The sequence below is a fragment of the Mirounga angustirostris genome, unplaced genomic scaffold, assembly GCF_029215605.1.
Source record: "Mirounga angustirostris isolate CCGP_5_RB_7025 unplaced genomic scaffold, mMirAng1.0.hap1 SCAF_14, whole genome shotgun sequence".
Taxonomy (NCBI): Eukaryota; Metazoa; Chordata; class Mammalia; order Carnivora; family Phocidae; genus Mirounga; species Mirounga angustirostris.
Genome location: NW_026991722.1, coordinates 57,517,921 through 57,538,901, shown reverse-complemented (window position 1 = coordinate 57,538,901; position 20,981 = coordinate 57,517,921). Strand labels below are relative to the sequence as shown.

Below are 20,981 nucleotides of genomic sequence, written 5' to 3'. Positions count from 1 at the left end.
GAAACCATTTGCATTTCAAAATTCTAAAAGGCCATGTTGTCAGATCGCCAGGCTGACATATTGGCTATGAAGTGGTCAACCCTGTTCTCCTGTCTCCTTCACGGAGACAGTTAATGTTTTTCATGGAAATCTGAGAGATCCAATTACTTACTGCATAAACATGGGTTTGCATAAACCTAATCACGAAATTTCAGTGCCTACTATGAACCATCCTTTTAACATGTGATCACGCATTTAGCGAGTCATATAGCTGCTGGCCTCCGGCCACAACTCCAAAAAGATTTGGGCTTCCCTGCTAAGGGGCTGCTGTGTTGAAAAATCACTGAAGCTGCCCTGTCCCAGGCATGACTACAGTTTTCAAAATGAATTCGCCATCATCTCATCCCTCCTAACAAACTGTCAATCCCAATAGATTCTGTGATGACTGGTTTGTGAATCAGAAAAATAAAGGGAGTGAGAATGAAGACCATAAATTGTTGCGGTGCCCTCCCCAAGCACCCCAGGAAATGCCTGAAATCCTCCTCTGTTGCAAACTATTACCCTTGATTGCCAGGTACAGGCCTGTCTTCTGCGTTTTCCTCTCTCAGCTCGCTTGCTTTTGAGCGGTGTAATTAAGCCACACGAGCTATTCCTGTGCTTCAGGGAGAAAAAAAGAACATTTCTGCCTCGGTCCCAAGTTCTCCTGATTGGGCAACATTAGCTGGCTTTGGGCATGAAAAAGTGACATGAGCAGGGGTTGTCCTTGGGCCGGACCGGAACCAGGGAAGCCAGCTACTCTCCTCCCAAGCCCCCGACCCCACCTTCACTGCAGCCCCACCTCCTGTTCTCCTGAAGAGGGAGAAAGTGAACTCCAAAGAGGCACCTACAAGCTAGGTTCTGTTTTAAAGCCCCCATCGGGCGCCTGGGTGGCTCAGTTGGTTAAGCGACTGCCTTCGGCTCAGGTCATGATCCTGGAGTCCCTGGATCGAGTCCCGCATCGGGCTCCCTGCTCGGCAGGGAGCCTGCTCCTCCCTCTGACCCTCCCCCCTCTCATGTGCTCTCTCTCTCATTCTCTCTCAAATAAATAAATAAAATCTTAAAAAAAAAAAAGCCCCCATCCCCCACCCTGTTCACTCAGTGAGGACATCACGAGGCCACGAGGCCTGCAAGTGACTTTGGGGAGCTCCCTGAAGGGCTCAAGCTGTGCCCGTGTCAGCCCAAGCTGCCTCATGTCTGAGGAACTTGGGGCCCTGCAGTCCCTCTGGGCACTTCCAAGGCCCCGCGCTGCCTGCCCGCGAAGATTCAGAGAGCAGTCTGCGTGGCTCACCTGGGGCAACACTGCCCTCCCTGATGCACTTGCTTTTTGAACCTAAAACAAGTTTCACAATTTCACCTGCTGACAGGTCCCACAGTCTGGAAAAACCCTTTTGACTGATGTCCCTGCCTGGAGGGTCAAGTGGTCCCCAGCGTGCCAATCACCATGGGTGGGGCCGTCTGCTTCGAAGTTCCCAGCACGTTCCCAGCCAAGGCGATCCCTCAATGAGACAGCGGTGTGTCTCTGACAACACCCAGAATGGGCCATTACTTTCATCTCTGCCTTTAAAAATGTAGGGAGGACATTCTTCCCTCAGAGGCCCACACACAGTTTGTGCCTGGTTCCCTAGTGAGACTCATCAGTGTGTAGCCATGGCCTCCCTGGGTTCTAAGGGCAGCGAGGGGCTGCTCAGGATGGGCAGGGGTCTGGGTGCAGGGAAGAAATGTGCTGTCATGCAGCAAATATCTACTGGGTCCTCCTCAGAGCTGGCAGAGTCTGGGGTGGGGGAGGGCACAGGGCTTTCACGGAGATTACTTCCTTCAGAGTGCAGGAAGGCTGACCGCGGGAACACTCGAGGACAATGGCTGCTTCTTCAGGTGTGGCAGGGCCAGGCCCAAGGGAAGGGGAGTGCCCCCAAGTGTCTCCTGAGATGGGTCACACTGTGCCTCTCTGACTCCCCGGCTGGAGCCTATGGGGGGTCCTACAGATGAGATCGGGCACATACAGGGTGGTATGGCTGTCGCCCACACATGTACATTCACCCCTCCTCCACCCCCCCACCTCCCTCCCCCACCTCCTTTCAAATAGCCTGTATGTCTCACAGTTCACAGGTGACCTCTTGGAGGGGCGGGGCAGTTCATACACACAGGTTAGTAGATTCATTGTGTTGTCCACGTGAGAGGGAGGCCCCACACTCCATGCCATTTTGTAGGGAGTACTTTGCACTGAATATTATTTCAGTATACTGAAGGGCCAAGTGGGACTGGGTGTGGGTAGCCAGCTTCAAATTATAGATATTGGGAGATACTGGCAGAGGGCTGGGTCTGAGCAGGAGGGATGGAGGGATAGAGGTGGGGGTGGTGGGGAGGTGGGTTTGGACATGCTCTGCAGCCAGCATGAGGAAAGGGACAGGTTGCTCACCCTGGTGAGCCATGTTCTCACCTGCAGCCCACCAAACTCACTCATCTTGGGCTCCATCTGCCATAATTGGTCTGGGGCATGGCCTGGGCCTTGGCATTTGTGACAGCACTTCAGGTGATTCCAATGGGCAGCCCTGGCTGAGAGCCATCTAGATGGGCACCAAGGTTCTTGACCCTACCACACATTAGAATCACCTGGGATGCTTTTAACATCCGGCTGCCACAGTCAGGCCCCAGATCAACTGAATCATGGTCTCTGGGGTGGGCCCAGGGTTCAGGATTCTTTAAAGCTTTCATTAAAAAAAAAAAAAAAAAAAAAGCGAATGTATAGAAACAGATTAAATGGTGGTTGCCAGGAGCTGGGGGTGAGTAAATGAGGTGATATTGGTCAAGGGCACAAATTTTCAGTTACAAGAAGTTTTGGGGATCTAATGTACAGCATGGTGACTATAGTTAGTGATATAGTATTGTATATTGGAAAGTTGTGGAGGATAGATCTTAAGCATTCTCCCCACAGACACACATGAGTCAAGTATGTTACCTAAGTGGGGTGATGGATATGTTAACTATCTTGATCTTGGTAACCATTGTACAATGTATATGTATGTCACATCTCATCATGTTGGCTAGAGTTCCCCCACCTCCCAGGAGATAATATGTTTCTTGAGGAAAGATCTGTTCCCCAAAGATTGTTTCTTTGTTAAAACAGAGCCCTGGGGGAAGAAAAATAAAATGGGGCTCTGGAAACTTCTAAAGCCCAGTGAGGACAAAAGTGAGAGAGGAGATGTTTGTTGAAGCAGCCCATTTCCCGGAAACTTCAAAGGAGCTCAGGCACTGGGGACTCCATCTGAATCTAACCAGGCAAGAAGGAGGTAGGAGGGAGCACCCCCCGCCCCCGCAACTGAGCACATCCTGTAGGGCCCAGGCCTGGGCCCTCCACACCCCATTCCCCTCTGCCTCCCCAGCCGGCCAGCACAGAAGCGCGCTCCAGGACTTTCTGGAACACATTTCATCATTCTAAGATGCATCTAGGAAGACTCAGTACTCTGTGCTTTTCAGTTGCTGGTACAACAGTTTGTGCTTAGGAGAGACTCAGGTCTCAGATGGTCTTTTATGCCCAATGAAATTGTATTGGGTTTTATCACCCTGACCTGAGTTAATTAATTCCCTCAGCCAACATACTGCCTATATAAATATATATGACTGCCTAACTAAAAGAAACGGTACTTGTAAGCAAAAACAAACAAACGACATGGGTCCTTACTCAATTCAGGAAGCTTCTAGCCCACTGAAAAGAGCTGTGGGCTGTGACATTTCTTTCCTCGGGTCACCAGATTTTACCTATTATTTTGCTAACAGTCATTGTAACAAATTTATCAGGCATTCTTCCAGGAAACTGAAAACTTGCCTTATATTTTTCAGCATGGACCTTATCCTAGAACTGGTACTGACCCTCAGAAGTTTGGGCATCCAAAGATCCTATTTTCTCTATTTGAGTAACACCTCATCACAGAAACGCCTGAGAGTGGGCTCCCTGCTGGTCCAAGCACCTACATGTCCATTCAGTTCATGAAGAATCACCTCCATCCTTTAGTCTGCACCACTGATTTGGAAAAAGCCACATTGTTTCTGCACATAAAAATTCATGAGTGAGGAAAGCTGCAGCCAGAGCCATTAGCGGAAAGACCCCAGATCAACTGGAAGCTACACATCTGTCCCTGAATCCCAGAGGTTAAATGCCAATGAAGACAGAATATTTTAATTTAGGCATTTGCTTCCATCTTCTGCCCACCTTCTTATCTGTCTTAAACTCAGGCCACTTCTGATGGCCCAGCTGCCCTATCTCACCTGCTCCCAGCCCAGAAGAGAGTTCCGTGGTGGTACAACTCTTCAACACTCATGGGTGGTCCCAGGGAGTGAGATAGTTCTCTGCCTCCGGAGGAGCTGGTTCTATTGAAGCCTGCACATGGGACACGACAGCCAGCCTTTCAGCCCATCCACACGAAATCTGTGCCTCCGTAAAAGGCACTGGGCGTGGGGCCTGGCACATATTAAGCACCATGTGAATACCAGCTGCTAGCTGCCACCTCCTCTTCCTCACCCAACCAGCTCACATATACCTGCTGGCTGCAGGATGCCCTGTAGACACCCGTGCTCTCAAGACCCACTTTCTCATCTTTGCGTTTTTCAGCAACACTTTCACATACATTGTCTTATGGGATCACCTCAATAAGCCAACATTATCCTTGGTTTACACGACTCGGGCTCAGGAAAGCTAAGTGCCCGGCCCGAGAAGACTTAAATGGCCAAGTTCATTGTCACTTGACTTGAATTAGTAGCCTTGCTGAGATGAGAATTTGGGTTTTCCTGGGGCCTCCCCTAGGGCGGGGAGGAGAGGGGGCAGCAGGCTGGGGGGCATGGTCCATTCTCCACAGAAGCCAAGGTGCTACCTGCTGATGGTTTTGGGAGTTTGCACCTGGCCAAATAGGCATCCGCCTCCCAAATTCCCCAAGCAGCACCGTGCTTCTTGGAAACATCAAGCAGGACACATGTACCTGGGGGAAGCAGATGCCCTGGGAGAGTGACTTGTGCAGAGGAGGACGTGTCCCAGGAGTGGGTCAGCATTGGTGACTATCATTACCCAGCCTGGGGCACAACTAGGATGACTGGGACCGTGGCTACTCCCTCAACGTTAGCTCGAATCTCCACTCCTTCTTTAGTCCCTTTCTTATATTTTAAATTTGAAGCCCACTGCCGCAGGGCCGTGGGCCGGGTCGCGTGGGCTTTCCAGGTGTGGCGTGGGCACCAGCCGTGTCTTCCTCCTTCTCCCCACCCCAGGCCATTCTCCCAACCTTGGGATCCGTCCCACCGTTTCCTTCAGATCCTTCTTCCACTAGCAGAGAAGTACAAACACCTAATCTGAAAGCTTCCTCCTTCAAGCTATTCTACTCACAAACGGCAGTGGCTGGCATTTTAATAGCGGCATGCAAGATAGAGATCTGAAATACTCTAAGAAAATAACTGCACGTAGTCCTTTGTTTCTCCGCTCCTCTGTCCTCATCTCAGATATGGCCACCAGAATTAAACACAATATTCTGGATGTCAAACTAAAATTCACAGCTTTGATAAATATTAGGTGATTAAGCTATTTATAAAATCTATAATTTGAAAATCTGGCATTTCGGGTGCTATGATTATTCCCTTCCCCGCGAAGACTAAGTGCTTAACCATGTGGAAGGCACTGCCAAGAACAGAAATGAATAAGGATGTTCACTTGTGAGTTTCAACTCTTTCCACGTTGCCTGTGTGTGGAGATGAAGTCTCCCTGTGAAAAGCCAAGTGAGAGAGGAAGAGGGAGAAAAGCCCTTGCAAGCAAAGCGATTCCATTATGCTCCTGAAAACGAGTCTCCCCCAACCCCCGCCCCCCCACCCCGTGAATCAGCATCACCGCCAACTACGTCCCCTAAGCGGGAAAATGCCCCATTCTGCCGGACGGGGGGAGGGGAGGGGGGCTTACCAGGAGGTCCACCATGTTGGGCTTGTTGTTCCTCAGCGTCTTCACCGCGTGGAAGACGTCCACCGTCCTCTGGTGCCGGAGCATCTCACAGACGATGCTGATGGCACAGAACGTCCCACTACGGCCTCCCCCGTTCCTGTCCGAAGAGAAATCAGATGGTTGCGTTTGCCCTCGCACTGCCTGCTCACCTGCCGCCTGAGCCCTGGACAACAGGTCACAGTGAGGGCCTCAGAGGCCAGGGGAATGCTCCCCCACCCCAGCCTGATTCTTTCATTAGAGCAAATGGTGTTAATGAGCCTCAGTGCTGGGCCCATGGGTCACCTCACTGGAGGCGACGATCAACTGGCACATTCTGCTCTCCTAGCTTCGCCTCCGCCCTGGATTATATAATCTGATAAAGCATGCTATCAGTTTTTAGTCAAAGGGCCCATTCCGGAAAGTTTCCAGTGACCAAACACCTCATCTAGTATCTGCCACCAAAACTGGTGATGAGTGTTGGTTATGTTCCAAGATGGACTTGGCCTTAAAAAAAATCCATTAGTGTTTCATTATTTATCTCTAAAACATAAGGGCTCTTTCTGATAAAACTTTTCATTTTGAGCTAATTTTAGATGTACAGAATCATTGCAAACACAACGTGGCGAGTTCCCTGGCATACCCACCTCCCCCTGATGCGAACATCTTACAGTCATAGTAAGTGACCGGAACCAGGAATTAACACTGGTGCAATAGTGTTAACTAAACTACAGGCCTTAGTCAAATATCACCAGTCAAATGTCACCAATGTCCTTTTTTTGGTCCAGGATCCAATCCCAGACCCCGCTTTGCACTGACTTGTCCTGGCTCTTTAGTCTCCTCCATCTGGGACAGGTCCTCAGTCTTTCCTTGTTTTTCTTGACCTTGACACTTTTGAAGAGTACTGATCAGTTATTTTGTAGAATACAAAATATAGAATGTAGATGTAGAAAGTAGCCATGGTTTTAATCTATAAGTTCCTCTTTGCTCTTTTTCTCTTAGCAATTTATTTTGAAGAAATGGGGTCTTCTTTCCTGGAGAGAGCCCCACATTCTGGGTTGTTCTCATTCATTGCATTTCTGTGACTCATTTAGCATGTTTCTCCCTAATCCTTATTTCCTATATACTGGGAGTTAGCTCCACAGCTTCATAAGAATTACATGTTTTTAAAGACAAGGATACCTTACATGTATACTTTCATTAGGAAGCCGGCACAAAATATCAAGTTGTCCCTTGTTTTGTGATTTTAAGACTGATCACTGTGTCAGAATGCCAGCTTTACCAGTTCATTATTAAGTCCCAAATCAGTTTTTTAAATAAAGTCTAATGGAACTAAAATTAAGCTCACAAATGGTAAGTATATATCTCAGTTAATTTCCAAATGCATGTGCCACATAACCACCATTCAGATCAAGCTGCAGACCATGATTAGCCCCCCAGACCTCCCTCAGACTTCTTCCTCATCAATACCATCAGTAACTCAAAGATGAGCCCTGTTTTCATTTTTAGCGTCATAAATTTCTTTGGTCTGTTTTTGAATTTTGTATAAATGGAATCATTTGGTACATACTCTTTTGCATCTGGCTTATTTCACTTAATATTATCTGTGTGAGAATCATCCATCTTGTATCTATGGTTTGTTCTTTTTTTTTAAGATTTTATTTATTTGACAGAGAGAAAGATAGCCAGAGAGGGAACATAAGCAGGGGGAGTGGGAGAGGGAGAAGCAGGCTTCCCATGGAGCAGGAAGCCCGATTCGGGGCTCGATCCCAGGACCCTGGGATCATGACCTGAGCCGAAAGCAGACGCCTAATGACTGAGCCACCCAGGCACCCCTATGGTTTGTTCTTTTATATTGCTCACAATAATCCCATTGACTGGATATAATTTATCTATCTACCAGCTGAGGAATGTTTGGGCTGTTTCTAGTTTTCAATATTATGAGTAAACCTGCTATAAAAATGTCTCCTGGTGCATATAGGACTCACTTCTGTAGTCATCTACCTGGGAGGGGAAGAGCTCAGAGAATATATTTATATTTAGCATTCAGTGTTGTTGTCAGACAGATCCAAAATGGCAGTACCATATTTACTTCCTGTCAGCAGGTACAGGAGTTCCAGTTACTCTGCAGCTTCACCAACACTGGGTATCTTCATTTATTTGTTTGTCTTTTAAATTTCACCCATTCTGGTGAATGTGTAGAGGGCATCTGATCCTGGTTTTAGTGTGTATTATCCTGAAAATGAATAATGCTGAGTACCTTCTGTGTTTATGGGCCACGTACATCTTTGTTTAAAAAATGGAATTCTTGTCAAGTCTATTGCTCAAACAACTGGGTCGATCTTTTCTTGTTGGCTTGCAGTAGTTAGGCATTCTGGCCATGAGTCTTTTGTCAAATGCACGTATCACAAAATTCTTTGCCCACTCTCCGTCTTGCTTTTTCACTCTCCTTGGTGTCTTTTGATGAACAGAAGTGCTTAACTTTAATGAAATCCTATTTTTCATTCTTTTGTGGCTAGCATTCTGTGTATTGGGTGACATCATCTTTGGTTACACCTCATGATCATGAAGGTTTTCTCCTGGAAGCTTCACTGTTTTCCTTTACACATTTGGGCCCATGATCCATCTGGAAATGATTTCTGTATGCAGCATGAGGAGGGAGACCAGGTGGGCGGGCTGTCTTTTCCTGCTGCCCGCCCTGCAGGAGGTGTGTTGCTGTGGGGTCTTTGTTGTAAATCAGGTGACCTTGAGGTGTGGCTCCATTTCTGGATTTTCTCTTCTGCTCCATTAGCCTACTTTCTGTCTTCCCACTGATACCACACTGCTTCCCCCCCAGGTTTTCACTTGATGCTTTCAGCAGCTGTTGATGACCATTGTCTACATCCATTATCCTCAACAAGGGTTGCAAAATGGTGATCTCTTACTTCTATCCATTTCTTCTGGTTTTATGAGCTGGAAGACGTATAAAGAAAAAAAAAACCCTATTTGCTCACCGTGAATGTACGTTTGGCTCAAGAAACCATTCCATTTACAGAACCTGGAGGCCTGTCTCCAGCAGGGACTGCTCCACCACAACCATTAGGTGGCGCTATGCTATGCTGAATATAATGTTCTTACCTCAGAAATGAACAGCAGAGAGCTTTTGTGGTTCCATGCATTCTTTCCTGGCCTATGTTGGAGGATACGAATTCAACCTAACTTTGTTTCTCACAACTAGAAAATCTTCAATTTAGATTTATATCTAATTTAGACCCCCTGGACCCCAGGGACAAATGGGACCACAAGGTCCTCCACTGCATCAGGGAGGTGGGGGGCCACAAGGATTCATGGGACCACAAGGGCCCCAGGGCCCGCCCCAGGGGTTGCCGAGGCCTCAGGACATGCATGGGCCCCAGGAATGCAGAGGCATCCTGGACCTCATGGCCCTTTGGGACCTCAAGGACCACCTGGACCACAGGGTAATTCTGGTCCTCAAGGTCATATGGGTCCTCAGGGTCCACCTGGCCCACAAGGTCACATAGGCCCTCAAGGCCCACCTGGTCCCCAGGGTCACTTGGGCCCTCAGGGACCTCCTGGTACTCAAGGTATGCAGGGACCACCTGGTCCCAGAGGAATGCAAGGACCTCCTCATCCTCATGGGACACAAGGTGGGCCAGGGTCTCAAGGGATCCAAGGTCCTGTGTCTCAGGGACCTCTGATGGGATTGAATCCAAGAGGAATGCAGGGTCCTCCAGGCCCCAGAGAAAATCAGGGTCCTGCTCCCCAAGGGATGATGATGGGCCATCCGCCTCAAGAGATGAGAGGACCTCACCCTCCAAGTGGACTGCTGGGACATGGCCCTCAGGAGATGCGAGGCCCTCAGGAGATGCGAGGCATGCAGGGGCCTCCAGCCCAAGGGTCCATGCTGGGCTCCCCCCAGGAATTGCGAGGGCCTCCAGGCTCACAAGGTCAGCAGGGGCCGCCCCAGGACTCTTTGGGGCCGCCACCCCAGGGTGGCATGCAAGGGCCCCCTGGACCTCAGGGACAGCAGAACCCGGCAAGAGGGCCACATCCATCTCAAGGGCCAATACCATTCCAGCAGCAGAAAACAGTTCTGCTAGGTGATGGGCCCCGGGCCCCCTTCAATCAGGAAGGACAGAACACAGGCCCCCCCACCCCTGATACCAGGCCTAGGGCAGCAGGGAGCACAAGGTCGCATCCCCCCTCTTAACCCTGGACAAGGACCTGGCCCTAACAAAGGTGACTCACGCGGCCCTCCCAACTATCACATGGGCCCCATGTCAGAGAGGCGGCATGAGAAGAGCAGCGGTCCTGAGCATGGGCCCGAGAGGGGGCCTCTTTCCGGGCGGCCAGGACTGCAGGGGTCCCCCTGATAGGCGCGGCCCTCACCCCGACTTCCCTGATGACTTCAGCAGACCAGATGACTTCCACCCGGACAAGCGCTTTGGCCACCGATTACGTGAATTTGAGGGGCGAGGAGGACCTTTACCACAAGAAGAGAAGTGGAGGCGTGTGGGCCCCGGGCCTCCGTTTCCACCTGATCACAGGGAATTCAGCGAGGGGGATGGCCAAGGAGCAGCCCGGGGCCCTCCAGGGGCTTGGGAAGGCTGCAGACCTGGAGATGAACGATTCCCCCGGGATCCTGAGGACCCACGTTTTCGAGGGCTCAGAGAAGAAAGCTTTAGAAGAGGAGCACCCCCAAGACATGAGGGCCGTGCCTCCCCCAGAGGAAGGGACAGTTTTCCTGGTCCTGAAGACTTTGGTCCAGAGGAGAATTTTGATCCTTCTGATGAAGCAGCCCGAGGAAGAGATCTCAGAGGTCGAGGTTGGGGTACCCCACGAGGAGGAAGGAAGGGTTTACTCCCCACTCCTGATGAATTCCCTCGCTTTGAAGGAGGACGGAAACCAGACTCCTGGGATGGAAATAGAGAGCCAGGGCCAGGTCATGAACATTTCCGTGATGCTCCTCGCCCTGATCATCCCCCTCACGATGGTCATTCCCCAGCTAGCGGAGAACGTTCCTCTTCTCTCCAGGGCATGGACATGGCATCCCTGCCACCCCGAAAGCGTCCCTGGCATGATGGGCCAGGGACCTCGGAGCACAGAGAAATGGAAGCCCCAGGGGGTCCTTCTGAGGATTGAGGAGGCAAAGGCCGAGGGGGCCCAGGACCTTCCCAGAGAGTGCCAAAATCTGGGCGCTCCAGCTCCTTGGATGGAGATCACCATGATGGCTACCACAGAGACGAACCTTTTGGAGGCCCTCCAGGCAGCGGTACTCCTTCCAGAGGGGGCCGGAGTGGCAGTAACTGGGGGAGAGGGAGTAACATGAACTCTGGCCCGCCAAGGCGAGGAGCTTCAAGGGGTGGTGGAAGGGGTTGGTAGAAGCTGATTCTCCTGAGGCCTCTCTGGACAGTATTTAAGAACTTCTTTTGGACTTACCTAGACAAACAAAAGGGAACCTGCACCATGTAGCCCTGAACTTTTTCTGGGGCAGCTGAATCCTAGGAGCCCCTAATGAGGTCTTTAAGATGAAGAGAGTGCTGCTGGCTACCCAGAGTAGCTGGCCTTGTTCTGTCCTGTCCACCCTCACTGCCCTAACTCCCATTGTTTTGTGAAGATAAAAGCTGGAATCTTTTTTTTTTTTTAATTGTCACAAGACATGGAGCACCTCCACAAATTTAAGTTCATGTCCGATTGGAAATTTGTTTCTATATGTACAGTTTGTCAGAGAAAAAACATTAAGTTGTTTTGAATGAATACAGAATGTGATTTATACAAGAAAATCACAAGAAAAAAGATTTATGTTTATTTTAGATTATATATATATATTTATAAATCTAAACAACAATAAACACTCTTACCAGGCACAGGTCTCATGCCCACCCTGATGCCAAGAGAGCAAGAGGCAGCCCCATGGGAACCATGGGGACTTCAGAATTGGGGAAAATGTTTCCCAAGGAGAGATCAAGTTTCTCGTACCAGAAGAGGGGTGGGGTGCTGGGCTGGCAAGAGGGCAGAAACAATGGATGCCCACCACTGTCCACTCTAGAGAACAGCCCACTGTAGACATCACATGGAATGATAATGTAATGGCTTAGTTCTGGGGTCACAGCTGGGTCTTGGGAGAGTATAGTCGTGGTTGTCTATGAGGTGCAGTGATTTAAGTGGTCTCTGTATCTTCCCCTCAGGCCTGTCCTGGTGCCTCAGCTTCCCCCAGTGTGATTTAGTCCTTTGGGTTATAGCACTGGCCCTTGTTAGGAAGCTCCAATCAAAGGGGGGGCACCACGCATGCATCACATTCCTAGTTCCAGATGCTGGCAGACTCCAAACACAGAAATGGGTATCTGCAGAGTGTTTTCAGTTTTTTTCAAAAGACCTAACAGATACAATACAAACCCTAACTAAAATGTCAATTTCCCTTGCTGGGACTATATCAGCTCACACTGGTGTCCACCTCCCCGCCCCCCCCCCCCCCGTTGTATTCTGATCAGAAGTTATATCTGCACTTAAGATAAATAAAAATGGGGATGTGCACTGCTAATCTTCTTTGACATTTTCTTGGTAGAGATGTTTTTAATGAACTGGGTCTATGAGAAGGAAGGGACGAGTAATAAACGCTGAGGACAAAGGATTGGGGCCTCTGGTTGAGGCTAAGTGTGAATGGGTTCATAAGACTCTTTTCAAGGGGCTGTCAGTTTCTGTAGGACAAGACACTGCCACCTTTTGACTCCTGGGAGGCAGGGCAGAGTTCTAGGGTATCACAGACCCTCCTGGGCCCCTGGGTGGGTGGCATCGCGTGAGGTATGGGAACCAAGGGGAGAAATCCAGGTCCTTAGGCAAGCTTATCATTTTAACTAGGGTTGGTCTGCTCAGAGTTAAACCTTATTTTCCCTTCAGCTTGGGAGAGACCTCACTGTGTGCTAATGAAACTCCACTGAAAAGAGACATAAGCTTATACTTGAAGTTTCCACAAATTCTCTAAACATCTTCCCTAACTGCCATGACTTTCTAATTGCTTGCTCCATTAAGCCAATCCCAACTGGCTGATAAGCTACATATCATCACCAATGAGCAAATGCAGGTGAAAATGCTCTGAAAAGTGTGGCTGTCTCTATTCAAGGGCTCTCAACCTTGGCCGCACATTGAAATAATCTAGGAGTTTGAAAAAACAAGGATGTCTGGGGCCCATCCTCAGGGATTTTGATTTAATTGCTTTGGGTGTGGCCTGGGCATGGTTTTTGTTTTTCGTTGTTGTTGCTTTAAAAATCTTCCCAAATGACCCTCAATGTGCAGCCACAATTGGGAATCATTGCTCTGTAGCAGAGGTTTTCCCATTTGAGTGCCTTCTACATCTTCTGGCCTACAGACCACACTTTGGAGATACTGGTTCTAACCAAATCTTCCCTATATATGTACTTTCCCAGGCAAAAACCAAGACACAAACAAACACAACTCTCTTAAAAGACAATTCCTTTGAAAGACAGTTCCTTTGAAACTTCTAACATGATTTCCTATAGAATCACCAACTAGTGTGATGGTAAAGATGCTCTCACTGGCTTTGCCAAACCAGGAGGGGGCCCTGATTTGCAGCATTTGCTGATGTGGGTGATGTAAATGTCTCCACTGGGGATGACTTCAAGTTACCAATGGTTTAACAACCAGCTCAGAAAATTCCCCTAAACTTAACCCTTGGCTCTCAGGAGCTGGTAGGAGCCCAATGAACCCACTCAGGTGTTTTTTTTTGTGGGCGGGGAGGGACAATCACAAGGTCAGGGCTTATTTATATAGCAGTGATACCCCATCTGAATGCAAAATGTGCATATCTTGTTTTCTGCAAAGCAAACCAAATCCTTAATGAGGAGACAGATCATCTGCATTCACCCAGACCCACTGATTTCTTCTCCATTCATAGAGAGACAAAGGGGGGACAGCAGAGCGTTGGCCTGGCCCTTCTGAGGTACAGAGCTCCCCTTAGCACTTACAAGCAGTGCACAACTGTGCGGCCTTCACCACCGTTGTATTCTTCCTGCCACTTATCCACTTGGCGAATGAGCTTCAAGAAGGAGCGCTTGGACACTGGCGTGTCCCTGTACATGGGCCAGCCCAGGAACTGGAATTGCTGCACCATCCGATATCCATCTTGGGGCTAGAAGGAATCAGGCAACAATCAGGGAGTGGAAAGAAAAAAGGCATTGTTTACTTGTGGAATACCAGCAGGCTGAGTCCACCTGCTTGGACTTCTCAGCAAAGTAGTCCATTACTAAAGAATAGGCCTGCCTATAAATACCGAAGGAAGCTTCCACTGGCCTGAAGACTTGCGAGTTTGAATCTGGAGCTGTTATTAAAAAAACCAGGGGTTTTAAATGACAGGCCAGACAAATAAAAGTGAAGCAGAATGCTTACAGTTTTGCAAAAGCCAAGTGACAACACACAACGTGAGCACTGACCATGTTGTGCAGTAAGGGGTAAAATGGGTTTCCTTTAATTGCAGGTAATTTAAGGGTAAGAGATAAATTATAATCCAGAGACGTTTGTGAGCTCAGGTTATACGGCGTTTGTCATGAGCACAACATGGGTTTGCGTATGGGTGTGAATCTTGCTAAGATGTCAGTGGTCAATTAATCTTCACCTACGATTAAATGGAATTGAAGTATTCAAAGAAAGTGTTAGAAAAGCGGCAACAGTTTTGATCTGGCTGCAGCTAAATCACTTGGGTCACGTCTCCCGTGGCCTTTGGCACCTTTGACGTGGGTGATCGCTCTCACTCTCTGACAGTTTCTTCCCCAGCTGTTCCTTCTCCACTCTCTGCCCTCTGTCTTGGCCTCCCTTTCTCCCAGACCTCTTTCCGATGGAAGTCCAGGCTCAGTCCTCGGGCCCCCTCTCTCTCTGACCTGATGAGCACACTCAGTCTCATGGCTTTCCAGACTCCAGTAAGTCATCATTTTACATCTCCAGGGTGGGCCTCTTCTGAGTTCCCCCTCCATATATCCAGGCCTACTTGGTATGTCCACTTAGGTTTCTAACAGTCATCTTAAACCCAGACCGTTTCCTGGCCTTCTCTCCAATGCATGCCCTCCACCCAAACAGTTCCATTATACCCATAGCCTTCCCTAACTCGGTTAATGTCAATTCCATTGGTCCATTTCTCAGGACCTGAATCTTGAGACCCACCCCCTACTCCCTGGGTTCCAGCCTATTCCCAAATCCTGTTGGCTCTGTCATGAGAATATATCAGCATCTCTGCCTCATGTACCTCCAACTGCTGCCACTGCATCCTCCTGTTTTCACTTCTCACTTGGATTATAATGGCCTCCTGACTGATCTGTTCTCAACCCAGAAGCCACAGTGCTCCTTCTTAATCATGTGATTCTTCTCTACTCAACCGTGTATCTGCTTCTCATTTCCTTTACAACAAAAGCCCAAATTCTGGCAGTGGCCTGGAGGTCCTACACAGTCTGTCCCCTAGCCCCCCAAACCTTGGCCACTTTCCCTTTAGGTAGACAACTCTATTAGCTACTCTCACCTTCACTTACTGTGCTCTAGCCACATCAGCCTCCTCACTGTTTCTGGACCTCACCAGAGAAGGCCCTACCTCAGGGCCTTTGTATTGACCATTGTTTCTGCCGGCAAAGCTGTCTCCACAGAGAGCTGTGTGGCTGTTCCCTCACTTTGATTGGGTCTTTGCTCACACGGGCATCTAGTTAAGACAGGGACTTGTTCTCCCTCCTGTTCATGGTCTTAGTGCTTTCGACCTCCCCACTTCTTTCCCTATAGCATTTATTGCTTCTAACATACTATATATATTATATCTTTTATTGTCTGTTTTCTCCCATTAGAACGTAAGCTCCATAAGGTCAGGGAGCTTTGTTTTGTTCACAAACACCTAGAATGTATTCCAAACTCCTAACTGGTAGGGACTGACACAGAGCGGGCACTCTAGATATTTGGTGAATGAGAAAATAATGAAACCAGAACATAAGTGACGTTGGCTGTGATTCTTACTCTGGCTGCATTATAAATACGGAATATCCTGCTGATGATGTCTTCTTCTAAGTCAGCAGAAACAAATTCCACTTGGATGGGGCCATGTCTGTGAACTCCATTCTCTGGCCAGTACTGCGGACACAACTGAATTCAAAACACAGAAATGTGAGGTTAATCATAGGAATAAATTGACTCTTGGGCACCTGGGTGGCTCAGTCGTTAAGCATCTGCCTTCGGCTCAGGTCATGAGCCCAGGGTCCTGGGATCGAGCCCCGCATCGGGCTCCCTGCTCCGTGGGAAGCCTGCTTCTCCCTCTCCCACTCCCCCTGCTTGTGTTCACTCTCTCGCTGTGTCTCTCTCTGCCAAATAAATAAAATCTTAAAAAAAAAAAAAAGGAATAAATTGACTCCTAACAGTTCCGATGAGGTCACTACTGACATTCAGTAAGTCTTAATACTTCCTCGATTCACTTCATTTTCTTTCCTCTCTCTTTTCCTCCCAGCAAGGACTTTCTTGTTGGCTGATTCCTCAGCTCCACCTGTCCTTCCAGTACTTTTTTCTTCATTTCCTCAGAAAGCATCTTTAAGCCACGAGCCATTCTGCTTTCCAAGGAGGCCATGTGGATGCTGTTCAATGCATCCCTTTGTAAGATCCCTTCTGCATGCCTTTATCTGGCCCTGGAGAGATGCCACTGGCTGCCATTACAAGAGCTAAGATACTTGAGATGGTGCACGTACCTACTGATACACAAATCTCCATCCTCCCCCACGTGGGCTTGCTTTGTAATTTATCACTTTTGGGAATAGGGCCATTCCCAAGATACTGATAACAGTGTTGGGTTGCATTTTCATGATCTGGTCCAAATTCTCCCAGCTGAGATCTAGGAAACCTGATATAATAAGAGTAAATGCTTTGCTGTTTTGCCTGGAGGTAGTTTTAATTAAAATCACAATTTCAAGCACCAGGTATTGGTGATACTGGGTAACCAGAACTTTGTGTGAACGTGATGCTAGAAAGGGTGGCTTATGAAAGAGGCACTTGTGTTTGCTACCACCCCACAGAAATACTAAACTTGCAGATAGGTGGGGAGAACCCCCAGGACTTTTCCTTCTCACAGACTTTTCCTAAAGTCCTGAGATGCTAATAGGCCTTTAATGTCTGAAATTAAACTTCTTTTGGGACTTGGTATCTAATGATGTTTTGGGGAGTAGAGTTTAATTTTTATCTTTCTGATTTACCCAAGGGACAAATGGCTTGTGGGGGGCCAAGAGGGAATTACTTCATTATCTTATAACTGGTTTCTATTGGGCCAAGAGCAGATGAAAAACCTATCTCATTTTAAGCAGAATGATGTACCACAAAAGGCAAATCCACCTGTTGAATTTCCTTTTTTTTAATGACTTTTATTTTCCAAAGTATCTAAAATCTTACCGTCAAAGGTTGTAAAGGTTGATTTATATCCAAGATTGCAAGATAGTTTTCAGCCAACAGCGAGTCAACTGAAACGGCAATCTCTCTCTATTACATAGAAGTTGAGGTTTGAACTTTACAATCAAGAATGAGGGTGGAATAACTAAGGGTACTTTTTATGTTAGCTAAGTCTATAGTATTTTAAAAAATTACATTTATTTATTTTAAAATAATGCTTCCATAAAAATTTCCCTTCCTTACCAGCACTTCCTGGTGACAAGTTCTAAGACTGCCTTGTCAAATGACAGCATGCTGATGTTTATTTTTTCTTTATACCCAAGAGTACCCACTGTTAAAATTAACAGGCATTATGACGGGAAGTTGAGATGGTAAGACAAGTCCTAACATGCACATTTGAACTGTTCTGCCCACTTTTCTCCACACTGAGCTAGCTGTGCTTTCTGCTTGCTTTCTCAGTTCAAGTCCTGATTAAAGCTCGTCACTTACACCAGAGAAATATGAATGGCTTGGGCCAGTGCGTGGTTCTTGGCACACTACATTCTGCACTCAGCCCAAGTAAACTGTGTAGAAAATGGCTTAAATGATGCATAACACGTCCATGAACCGGATCTATAAATACTTAAAATAGTTGAGTGCTATTCTTGTACAACTGCAGAGACTTTAAGTTCAAACGCTCAGTTTAGTGTTCTCTAAATGACTGTGTCCCAGGAGCCTCTTTCTCTCACTCTGAAAATCAGCTCTGTCTGCCGAGTGGAATTGGACTCTTTGTCTCTCCTACCATTGTTGGCCAAGGCTTGGTTTGAATCCAGACAGTTCGGGTTTAGAATGCAGCTTTTGTCATTCAAAAAGAACAAAATCATTAATGTCTGATACACTGATATGAAAAAGGCAGTATATCACTGGAATGTTCCAGGATTCACATTAGGGGAAAGGGAATGATTCTGAAGAGGGAATAGTCACTTGTCCTCTAATGGTCTTTGGCTGAAGAATCTTAAATTAGTGAAATTTAACCCATGGCACCGTGAGTTAGAAAATCAGGATCCCTGGTGCCATTTTGAGTTGGGCCTTTGAAGTTCCCTGAACTGTGGTGTCTGCTTGTCTTTAAAAATGGCTGCAATCTCTCTTTCAGAGAGAATCGGTGCGGAAGACTTCTAAAATATTTAAGTTTCTTAAGCAAAAAGGACTAGATGAGGACAAGGATTATCATTATTATTTCATTCACTAGCTTTCAGGCTACAGCCTTAACAATATCATGTAGGGCCTCAAACATAATTAAAAACATTATAGAATTGAAGTGAATGTCCATGGAATTTATGGCAGATTGACGACAATAAAATGGATTTTAGGAAGGAAAAATCTTGTCCAGGCTGGATGCTGAAACACTTCAGACCCCTTTTTTTCTTTTTAAAACTTGTTTCTACCAGATAGAAAATTAATTCAGTTTCAGAACAAGTTTATTCTTAAAACGCAATAAGTCCACAGTTCCCATAATGCTCTCTTGTCATGGCGGTCAAGCGTGCAGCCAACGTCACCATCCCCTAATGCAATAAATTCAGCTCCTAAAGGGCCACTGTGCCAATGCCTGCTGACAAGGCCCTTTCGGGGAATGTTTCTAACCCCATTACTAGTACCCAAGTCAACACAGCCCTATTCTTTCTCTTTTTATGTGTAAGGGCAGCAGCTGGGGGAAAGCTGCATTTATCATTCTGAGCTTCTCTTGTGTTCAAGTGCCGGTTTCATTTCTTTTTACTATCTTTACCAAAGAGTTGACAAAAGTAATCGTTTTCCCTTAAAATCACTTGCCGGTCTCCACTGTCACCCCAGCATGACCCTCTCCACCTGCAGGCTCCAGGTGAGCCGTGCTGGTTGGGCGAGGGATTGCGTCAGGTGCTGCTCTGCTTTCTTCCGGGCTCCCTGGTTTGCTGGCTCTGTTTGGTGCAGGCGGTGCGACATCCTCATCCCGCAGCTCTGACTCCACCCATTACCCTGTATCTCCCTTTAGTTTGCATTTCCATCCTTTGGGAACAGCCAATTTCTGACCCTGTCTTGCCTGTCACTTCCACCAGCTATGATCTCCATCCGTCTTTTTGGTTTCAGATTACTTTCGCCCCCCCATCCCTAATTCCATCTGCTTTTCACATTTGCGTTTCAGCTCCGGCTCCCACTCGTCACCTGGCGTTTGTGACCTGGCATGGGGGCCTGCACTTCTCGATGCGCAAGCAGAACAAACCCAGAGTTGACCCTGGGCACGAGTCTCACCTGGGCAGGATCCACATCATTTAGCATAACCACTGACGTGCAGTGATAATCCAGGACCAGTCTCCAGAAGTCTTTCACTGTGTTTGGCAAAGGATGCTGGGTGACTATAAAAGCCGAAGGCTGTTTATAGCTCTGCAAACACAAACAAGAAAGATCCAGATATACCCAGGAAAATGGAAAGGGAGGAAGCTTCAGTTATCTTGTACACATGGAAATTTGTGACACGGAACTCTGGGCACATTTAACAACTGCTGAATCCCAGCACCCCTGTCAACACCAAAACAGACTAAATATAGACTGATCTGCAGAATAATAATGATAAAGTATTCTCACTTTGACACCCAGAAAACTTAATAAGTAGCTCTTACAAATTTTTTGATATATCTGCTAGAAAGGCAACATCAGCCCTACACGTAAGCATTTTAATGGAGAAAATGTAACTTTACAAAGTATGTACAATGAAAATACTTCTGCTTTTCCTAAAATTTGTTCGAGGGTCACTTCTATGGGTGATGGTGTTACTCATTCCTGCCACAGAAGGATACACATGCTTTTCACAGCTCTGGAGAGCTTCAAGTAAATTTAGGTACCTTTTTACTGATACCACACCAACAGAATTCAAGTTTCCATACTAGCCTTGAAAATATCCATTTACTTTTCCCATCAATCGAACAAGCAAATGTTCATTCAGTTAGAAGTAAACAGACTGACACGAAGTAATGAGTTGTGTGCTATCTGTCCCGACAGACCATTTTTTCCCCCATGTTAATTACTGCCTAAATGAGGAGGACAGGGGATGAAAATAATGCTGTGAACCATATTATCCCACTTCTCTGCTTTAGTGACTTAATAGCTGTTCTCGCTCTCTGGCCAGCGGGTTAAAAAAGTGCTCACAGAGTACCCGGGACATGTTTCATTTATCAATACTTCCCGACTGGTGGTCTCCGGGAGACCGAGATCGTCGGCCGCCATGCAGAAACGTACGTGGAATCGGAAATGCGCTTTGTGGGGAAGACGGTTTGCGTCTTAAGAAAAGGAACGGAGGGGCGCCTGGGTGGCTCAGTTGGTTAAGCGACTGCCTTCGGCTCAGGTCATGATCCTGGAGTCCCTGGATCAAGTCCCGCATCGGGTTCCCTGCTTGGCAGGGAGTCTGCTTCTTCCTCTGACCCTCCCCCCTCTCATGTGCTCTCTCTCATTCTCTCTCAAATAAATAAATAAAATCTTAAAAAAAAAAAAAAAAAAAAAGAAAGAAAAGGAACGAACAAGGGCCAGGGAGCGGAAGGAGAAGCAGCATCTTCCCGGCTGCTGCCCGGGAGGAAGGGCTTCCCGGTTCCTCTGGGGC

General features: G+C 47.5%; 1 protein-coding gene across 2 annotated transcripts in view; it reads right to left on the bottom strand.

The window, feature by feature from the left end:
- Positions 1–20,981, bottom strand: part of PTPRM (protein tyrosine phosphatase receptor type M) — an 810,901-nt gene that overhangs the window by 2,721 nt on the left and 787,199 nt on the right. For both annotated transcript variants that reach the window (XM_045887027.3, XM_045887028.3), the window contains 4 exons: positions 19,640–19,771; positions 15,968–16,093; positions 13,948–14,111; positions 5,951–6,086 (listed from right to left, as the gene is read on the bottom strand). In XM_045887027.3, coding sequence (XP_045742983.1) covers positions 5,951–6,086; positions 13,948–14,111; positions 15,968–16,093; positions 19,640–19,771 — 558 coding nt within the window. The remainder of the gene's footprint in view (positions 1–5,950; positions 6,087–13,947; positions 14,112–15,967; positions 16,094–19,639; positions 19,772–20,981) is intronic.